Source organism: Sander lucioperca, chromosome 17, assembly GCF_008315115.2.
Source record: "Sander lucioperca isolate FBNREF2018 chromosome 17, SLUC_FBN_1.2, whole genome shotgun sequence".
Lineage (NCBI taxonomy): Eukaryota > Metazoa > Chordata > Actinopteri > Perciformes > Percidae > Sander > Sander lucioperca.
This window is the reverse complement of record NC_050189.1, coordinates 19,136,279-19,145,966: the sequence shown is the minus strand read 5'-3', so window position 1 is coordinate 19,145,966 and position 9,688 is coordinate 19,136,279. Positions and strand designations below refer to the sequence as shown.

Here is a 9,688-nt window from a genome sequence, read left to right as displayed (position 1 = left end):
TGTAGTTTAATCTGTACTAATGTCTCGTTGATTTTCTGTCTGTGTAGTTTAACATGCACTAAAATCTTGCTGCTTGTTGCTGCTCTGGTCTAAAATCATCTGGCCAAAGGACTATAGTTGAAAATTAGCCGGCTGGCTAACACTGGCACATTTACAGAAATGTTGATTAATGTGTGTTGTCCTTTTATAAATAAATAAATACAAATACAACAAATTGCTTGTTGAATTTAAAACACAATAATCTGTTTTTAACTAGAGTTGGGCAATATATCGATATCGTGATATGAGACTAGATATCATCTTAGATTTTGGATATTGTAATATCATAATATGGCATAACTGTTGTCTTTTCCTGGTTTTAAAGGCTGCGTTACAGTAAGGTTATGTACTTTTCTGAACTTACCAGACTGGTGTAATTGTTCTATTATTTGCCTTTACCCACTTAGTCATTATATCCACATTACTGAAGATTATTTATTTACTCATTGTGTAAATATTTTGTGAAAGCACCAATAGTCAACACTACAATATCGTTGCGGTATCGATATTGAGGTGTTTGGTCAAAAATATCATGATATTTGATTTTCTCCATATCGCCCAGATCTGTTTCTAACATTTGTTTATTGAACATTGAATTGACAATGACAGGTACTACTAAAAAGGGTATATCTACTGATATTTTCTTTCAACTAACACAAACAATCATGATATGTCGCAACCTTTTGCAATATGTATATTGTGCCAGTTGATATAGCGAAGACGATGAAAAAAGATATATTGTGCAGCCCTACCATTAGCATTATTAATACAGATCTGAAATTATTTTCTACATGAAAATTAACATTGTTGATTATGAATGAATGAATGTGATATTGTTTTTTTTTTTTGTTCTGCATGGTTATAGTTCAGCCATTAGGTGAGCAGTTATAGTGAGGTAAGTATGGAAACACTTATCTTTGGAATTATTAAAGTTTTAAATGTTTTTAGCAATAAGTATTCCCCAAAATTATGCTTGTGATTATTTAAGAAAAAGTAAGTGCTGTAGTACAACCAACACTAATTATGTGTGAGGTAGATCTGACTCTATTTAAATGTTAAAATATTAAATGTTTTTGGCAAAAAATAGTTCCCCAAAATTATGAGTATGCTTATTTTTGAAAAGTGCTGTAGTACAACCAGCAGCAGACAAGTTGTCATTGAGGTAAGTTTGGACACACTACTATTATTTAATTATTAAATTAATAAATATTTTTGTTGTATCTCTTTTCAGTGTTGTTGTTGTGGGGTCGTGTTGATGAGAAGAGTTCGTATAAACGCCCCCTCTTGTCGTATTCACAACCTTTTTCACGAGTTTCCTAAAATCTCAAAATTTACCAATATGTATATACACGTTAGGGCTTTGACGCCGAACTTCGATATTCGAATATAATTTGAATATTTAAAAAAATATTGATATTCAAACAAATATTAGGCAGCCCTTAATATTCGAATTTCGAACTTGTTATGGGCATTATTTTTTTGTAAATGTGTTTACTTGTAAACCTTGTTTTCAATTCAGATTCCGAGGCTTTTTCACGCATTTCAAAATGTAACTACACGTCGCTCGGCCGTGGGTTGGTAGCGCATTCCCCCCCGACTCATTTCCTGGTTCTCTTTCTCCGTAAACAACGTAAAATCAAGGAGAGGGTTAACTTTTCCTGCTCCGGATGTCCCACCGTGGTCAGAAAGAACAGAGGACACACTTAGTTTCTCTCACTAAGACTATAGAGTCGCTACTCGCTCTGAAGCTACCGGTAATCACCGTCACTCTCTCACTCTAACACACACTCCCCACACACACACAGCTCGACGCACACACCAGCGCAAAAGTATGAACATCAGACCACTTACGTAGGCTACGGTGAAATATCCGACCTTCCTGTTGAAAGCATATTGTTTGTGTTTAATCCAGGGTCTGACTTTTAATTTAAAAACCAGTGGTGGCAGTGTGTTTTTCTTCTAACAACATCATTGCACGCCTACTGACGGATACACTGCCCTCTGGTGGACAGAACATATACGAAGTTTGATACCAATATAAGCCTTACTGAATGCATTTAATGGTCAAAATATTATTAATAAATATTCGAATATTAATATTCATAAACAAACGAACTTCAAATATGATTTTTGGGCAAAAGTCAAAGCCCTAATACACGTAGATATAGGACCGTCTCATGAGATGCGTCTCTCTCGTCGCCATCTTGGTACGGGGGTTCTGACCACTCGATGTCTTCAACGGTTTTTAAGCCAAGGACCCCTTAACTCAGAGAGAGGGTCAGGGACCCCCTGTTACATACACATAGACACGTTTAGTGCATAAAATACTAAGCCATTGAACTCAGTTTTTGGCATGATTTTATAAATCATGTTTTAATATTAAACACATATGTGGCACAGCGAGTTCTTACGATGAACTGTATCTGTGGATGGCTACCTTAGTGACTACCTCACCTATAGGCCAGTAAGCATATCAACAATATGTGTTTTTGCACAATAGGCTGATTTATATTTGCTAATATTATGCTTAACAAACGCAGCAGAAAACACACACAATTTGCCAACAAACTCTTTCTGTAAGCCTGAGGGGTTGCCTAACACTATTTAACATGTTACTAACATGATACTATGGCTACATTTACTTATGTTTTGGTTTAAAAACGAATATATTTTGCTACGTTTAAACCTCACGGCCATACTCAGGGTCCAACATAACTTTTTTCCTCCGCTGGCCCCAGAAAAATAGAGAAAAAAACACATTTACAAATAGTGTATTAATCATATATACATTGTAATGATTAATTCAAACAACAAACAAAAAAAACCCTGTTCTTCATCAACAACTACGAGTTCACTCCATTTAGTTGGATTTGCACTCTAATAATTCGTAGTTATTATACAGTAAGGCCTGAATAAGTCTATATTTACAGTTTGAAGGCAATGACACTGCTGCCCTCATTCACTTTTTGTAAACTTCCAGTGTCGATGATTGTCATCGTGACTCAATATTGTGCATTTTGGTTAACAAAGAGCAATGATGGCCGATTTTCACGAGACCGGCAGGTCAGTCTGGTATATGCCGATTTTATGCCGGTCAAATGCACTCGGGCGCCGCATGATTAACATCACGCAACATCAGCATCGCACGTGCACACGCACCGCCGCGTAAATATATATAAAGTCGTAATTATACACGGCTCTGCAGAGCCGTCTGCTCTACTGATCTCAGGCGAACAGTCAGCCGAACGCTGCGGTGACGGTCCCTCTGCCTCGGACTCCCCTCTGCAGGAGACTGTGTGTGTATTCCTCCGCCACGCTGTACTAACGTTACGGTTTAAAACGGTTTCCAGGTTAGTGGGGATGCATACCGCTCAAAACAACATTAAAAATGTAGTAATCTCCCCTCAGCATTTAGTTATGTTGTTAAACTGTGTGTAAAATAAGCGGTGGCTAGAAGTGGGAAATCACCAGAGGCCTCACGATACGATATCATCACGATACTTATGTCACAATACGATATTATTGCGATTTTTAACATATTGCAATATTCTGCGATATATTGCAATTAATTACCTTTTTTCCAACTTCAAATTTTTCCCAATTTGAAATTATGTCCCCACAAGTAAACTTTGTCAACATCTGTTTTTATCTAAAAAGATAAATTTCTCTGTTTGTTCATCTCACTTCAATTTCATTGCTGCAAAATGGGATTATCAGGCAGACAAACTGACCAACACATATATCATAAAAGATCGATACTTGGCGTCTGTGTATCGATACAGTATTGCCACAAAAAATATCGCGATACTATGCTGATTTTTTTCCCCCCACCCCTAGCGGTGACGTTAAATCATCTGTTTCAGGTAACGGCACACTAGGGTACCGTCTATTTGCTGGATTGTTCCGAGGTAACCGTCGGTGGCTAACGTTTGCTAACGTTGGCAGATAAGCCCGCTGACAGCAACGGTAGTGTTCATATTTATGCACAATGACACATGAAGCAAACTTGCTAAAAAAAGGAACTACACGCTGTTTTCAGGTAACGTTACTATTGACGTTTAAACAGGCCTGTGTGTGTGTTTTGAGAAATATCTTTATACTGCAAGACTATATTTATTTTATTTTTATTTGTTATTTATATATTATTTTATTGCCATTACCTGTTTTCCCTGTTTTCATACAGAAGTTTAGCTAAATATATCACATTTCTTTAGTTGGATATTGGAAGTGAAAAGAAGGAAATGGTTCTTCCATAACATTGCACTTTAGATGTGTGATTTAATTATTTTTAGATTAGATTCAACTTTATTGTCATTGTGCAGAGTACAAAGACAGCGAAATGCAGTGAATTTCCCACACCAGGAGTAATTAATATAGTTATATTTTATAGTGATAGATTGTCTGTTCAAAAAATGTAAAATGTTCTATTAAAGAAAAGATAGAAAATAAATATATATGTGTGCTGTAAGGTGTTTAGAAAATATGGAATCGGCTAAAATCGGTATCGGCAGTTCAAACTCAATGAAAAATCGGAATCGGTGCATCTCTACATAAGACTGCACACCCGAGTGTATTTAAATGTATGTGCTATTAAATTATGTTGTCTTTCTGCACCTGCTATTCCCACACAAAGTTACAAAATTGTTACATTTCAAGCACTTTCTCCTGTTCTGATTAAGTTCTAAGAAATAAGCACCAATAATGATCAAAAATCTTGTTTCTATTTTTTTTTATAATTGAATTTCCTGGTTTTCTCACAAACAAACAAAAATGATCATAAATGTGATCTCACAGGGGTAAATGGCAAATATGAACCATAAATGATGTATATATCATTGGTAATTGAGCTATAGTAAACATCTATTCAGTATTTATACATAAATTGTTATGGCGGTATTGATTTTAAAAGCCTAATAATGTGGTGGGTCCACCAGACCCGGGAACATTGGCTGTGTAGCAAAAATATGAACACCACACAAGGGTTAAATTATGCAACATAGCTAATTTGCCACAATGTTATGAAGAGGAGAAGACATGCTGATTATGCAAATATCAATATTAATAAAAAAAATTGTAACATGTAAGTGTGTCATCGAAATTAAGCCACAATCTTGAATATCGAATAAAAAAAATGGAATCGTCGATACTGCCACGCCCCCATGTCACGTCCAGTCAAGCGGAAAAAACATGTTGAAGTGCTGCAAGTCAGTCAACCTCCTGTAACTTAGCTAGAGCCAATCAAAAGATAGCATGGCAACTGCAGATGCTGGAGACCCATCGACAGAACTTGAGCTCCCTCATCTTTCACTGAAGTGTTTGAAAGTGTGGAAGTATTTTGGATTTCCAGTATGGCTGAACGATTTTTGAAAATAATCTAATTGCGATTTTTTTCCCCAAATATTGCGATTCGATTATTTTTTTAAGCTCTTTGTCTTCTGTATTATTCAACAAAGAATAATATAATAATTTATAGTATGAAGACACAATTACACACTAGACAGTTAAATAAGTAAAAATATAGTATATATCTATACACACACACACACACACGAGTATTTTTTTTTTACAGTGCACAGAGAGGAGCTGCCTCCAGCCCCTCCCCCTCGTGAAGTTGCGTGCTGCCGTGTGCTCTTGTTCAGAGAGGCTATCGTTACGTTAGCTAGTTGCTGGTGTTCTTGCCGTGGGATTAACTGTACTAATAAAACTGTTGAAACACCGCGGCCATGCTGCTGTGAAAGCTCCCCGAACGTCATTTATCAGAGTCTGGTTGTTACCCCTCTCAGTGGCAGCTCCTCCACTCATATCTTTATAACGGAGCTAACCGCTAACCGGAGCTAACCGCTAATCAGAGCTAATCGTTGCCTACTGAGCCTTCAGTTCTGCGTGTCTGTATCCATTAACTGCACGTATGGACTCGAGCCCGAATAAAACCCTTCATTTTATTAAAATGGCTGTAAAAGTTTTAAACTACAACTCAGAGTTGTTTGAATGACAGAAATAAGCTCAAGGTACGGCGTAGCGTTAGCGTGCTAAGTTGATGCTTTCTCTGCGGAGTGCAGACTGATTTGCTCTCGCGAGTCATGTGACCAAATCGCAGCCTTTGCGATTAGGAAATCGCGTTTTAACATATCGCAATATTATCGCAAATGCAATTAATCGTTCAGCCCTAATTTCCAGTGAGTTGACAATGTTCGCGTTGTCGACAAAAAAGCCACAGTTTGCAACTCTGCTATGTGCGTGTACCATATTCTGTGTGTTTACCATTGCACATTAACCTAGCAGCTAGCGGATATTCCTTCTGCTTATAGCGTTATCCCAACAAAACCGCACGGTTGAATTTCAGCCTGCATGCACGTTTTGTAGCCTAAACAGAGCAGCTTATATTGGTTATATTAGAGAGAGCTACAAGTTAGCGGACTGCCGAGTCGCCCTCTTTGTTTTTATCGGTCTGCTCAGCTGCTGTGCTGGCTCGATGGTGTTTTAAGGCCCCAACTAAGCCTTCAAGGCAGCGCTGCGACCATCATCTTCAAGGCACCTAGCCATAACCATTGCCTAATCCTAGTGCCTTCCAGGCAGCGCTGCCTGGAAGACGACGTTGGGGGCTTCAAACACCAAACTCCATGTAGTTTGAAGCGTCTGCCATCAAGATTGTCGATAATCTTTTTTTTTTTTGTTTTTTACTTTGTTGACAAATTGTCAAGTTATTGTTATTGTAATTCATTGTTACATTATGTTGTTAATACATGTTTTAAATTTAACAATGTAATATGGTACATTGCGAACAAAGGTCAGATATTATATTACATACAAGTCTAGTCTAAAAATGGCATACCAACCTGTGCTTTACAAAAAAAAGTAAAAATCGTGAATCGAATCGAACCGTGACCTTAGAATTGAAAATGTAATATAATCGAGGATTTGGAGAATCGTGACACCCCTAGTAACATGCCTACAACCTTTCCTCCGTTTTGACATAACATAAATGTATGTGTATCAAAAAGTTTTAATGGGATTTGAAAGTTTAATAATACTCAGAATGTATGAAATGTTTGTATTATTTTAAAGTTTAAATGGAGTTTCTCACTGAAAGAGACAAATGTTTCAGTTTTGAACATTGTCTCCACTCATTTCAATGGGGAAAATTTCCTGTGAAATGTACAACAAGTTATGAAAAGTACAGTTGCTTCCATAATAACATTGTCAGCAACCAGCACAAATGTTCCTTCATTTTGGCATAAAATGATTGTATGAAGAGTGAAAATTGTGTGAGAGCATGTCTAGGCTTCAAAGAAGGTTGTTCACTAACTCTCTCTCTGTTTGTCTGTTGCTATAGAAACAGAGAGGAGGAGAGGGACCCAAACGTCACCACTGTCAGCACTGTGACAAATCCTTCACAAGATTATGGTATTTAAAGATTCATCAGAAAGATCACACAGGAGAGAAGCCGTACTGCTGTGATCAATGTGGGGCAGCTTTCACACGACAGAGTATCCTAAAAATCCATCAACGCATTCACACTGGAGAGAATCTGCACAGCTGTGATCAATGTGGGGCAGCGTTCATACAACAGAGTCACCTTCAGTGTCACCAACGTAGTCATACTGGAGAGAAGCCGTACAGCTGTGAACAATGTGGGAAATCTTTTTCTGAGAAGGGTACCCTTAAATCTCACCAACGTGTTCACACTGGAGAGAAGCCGTACAGCTGTGAACAATGTGGGAAATCTTTTTCTAAGAATAGTAACCTTAATGTCCACCGACGTGTTCACAGTGTAGAGAAGCCGTACAGCTGTGATCAATGTGAGGCAGCGTTCATACATCTGAATAGCCTTAAATCTCACCAACGCATTCACACTGGAGAGAAGCTGCACAGCTGTGAACAATGTGGGAAAATCTTTTCTGGGAGGAGTACCCTTAGAACTCACCAACGTGTTCACACTGGAGAGAAGCCGTACAGCTGTGAACAATGTGGGAAAACTTTTTCTAAGGGTAGTAACCTTAATGTCCACCGACGTGTTCACACTGGAGAGAAGCCATATTGGTGTGAACAGTGTGGGAAAACGTTTTCTCGTGATAATAGCCTTAAAGTCCACCAGCGCATTCACACTGCCTCGTTGTGAACATGTTTCAGAGCCAAGCTGTTTCCTCCTGCCTCCTCCTCATGCCCTGATAGCTGTATTGTTCTATTCTGAGCTTCTCTCCACATTGAAGGCTGACCAGCTGTAACTTTATCTTCTGAACAGCATGTATGTTACCGTGGCTACGACTACATATTATGCTACTTCCCCATGATTTATTACAGATTCCCATTGTCGTTCCCATTATTGTTTTTGTCTGCCTCATACATAGTTATTAGTGGTCCCTGGTACTAAAAGTGGGAGTAAACTAATTGTTTTCGATAGGATAATTAACATTAGCATTTTTGAGGGGCTTGGGATGCTCAAACTCATGGCATGTCACATATTTTCCATATATCATGGAAAATATGCTGTGTGAATGCTGAAAGGGTGGCGCTACACTGCATTGCTGGCTTGAATCTAAAAGGATAGATACTGTAGATAGATAGTTTAGAGTTTTAGCTTTTGAACACATTTTTGACGCCCTTTATACACTCGAAAACTCAAGAAAGTTGGCGCACAAACCAAAACCCCTTAGCATTGTGAGACTATACAGGAATTTAATTTTTTATTTAACCAGGTAGGCCGTTGAAAGCAGGTTCTCATTTGCAACGGCCACCTGGCCAAGAAAGGCATAAGGGTGTAAGACAACATACAGTTTCACATTCAATACAAGAATACAGAATACAATAGTAAGTACATAAGTACCAATTTAAGTTATTATTATTATTATTATTATTATTGTGTAACCACTTGAGCCACGGTGAAACGTTGTTTTGTGTATATGGTTGAAATGACAAAACACAGTTGAGTTGAGTTGACCGTCTCACTGTCTGTCTGTCTGTCTTTAAACGGTAAGCGTGGCTTGGGAGTGGACTCAGAGCAGCGAAGCAAGTGCATTCTGGGATTTGGTGTCTTTCATCCACATGAGCCAAAAACACATTTCCTGGCTTTTCTCGGCCTAGAAGGCACCAATTTCAAAAAAGAATTAACATTTATACAAATAAGTGACCCAATTTAACCCTTTAGGCGCCGGGTATTATTTTTAAAAATACTAGATTTTGACACCTAAATTTCAGAAGGTTCTGGCTTGAAAGTGGTTTGAGATAGAGACAAAGTGTAAATGAGACAAATATTGAGAATGACCTAACGTTTATCTCGGGAGTAAATTTTCCCATCTAATTTGCATATTATGACGTCATATGGCGGCGGCCATATTGGATTATGTAATTTCCATGAAATTCCTGATATTTTAGAAGAGAGTTGAACTTATTTCATCAGATTTACCCCCTCCATCCATTTGTTATGTTGTCCACATATCAAATGAACAGGGAAAAAGTCAATTGTAAGCCAACAGTCGTAAACTACAACTATTACTACACCACAAAACTCATGTAAACAGTAGGCGTTATTTAGTTTAGTTTTTTTTTTTTTTACCCACCACCACGCTATTGGAGGACACTTTTTCTTTTCTTTTTTCTTCTCTTCTTCATTATTATCATTATTATTATACAGTACAGAGACAATATGAAC

The 9,688-nt window shown here is 37.7% G+C and overlaps 1 protein-coding gene across 2 annotated transcripts in view; it reads left to right on the top strand.

The window, feature by feature from the left end:
- LOC116064544 (zinc finger protein 239-like) overlaps nt 1–8,331 on the top strand; it is an 893,026-nt gene extending 884,695 nt beyond the window's left edge. For both annotated transcript variants that reach the window (XM_035993954.1, XM_031319781.2), the window contains one exon: nt 7,373–8,331. In XM_035993954.1, the coding sequence (XP_035849847.1) occupies nt 7,373–8,158 (786 nt within the window). In that variant the 3' untranslated portion in view covers nt 8,159–8,331. The remainder of the gene's footprint in view (nt 1–7,372) is intronic.
- The last annotated feature ends 1,357 nt before the right edge of the window (nt 8,332–9,688 follow it).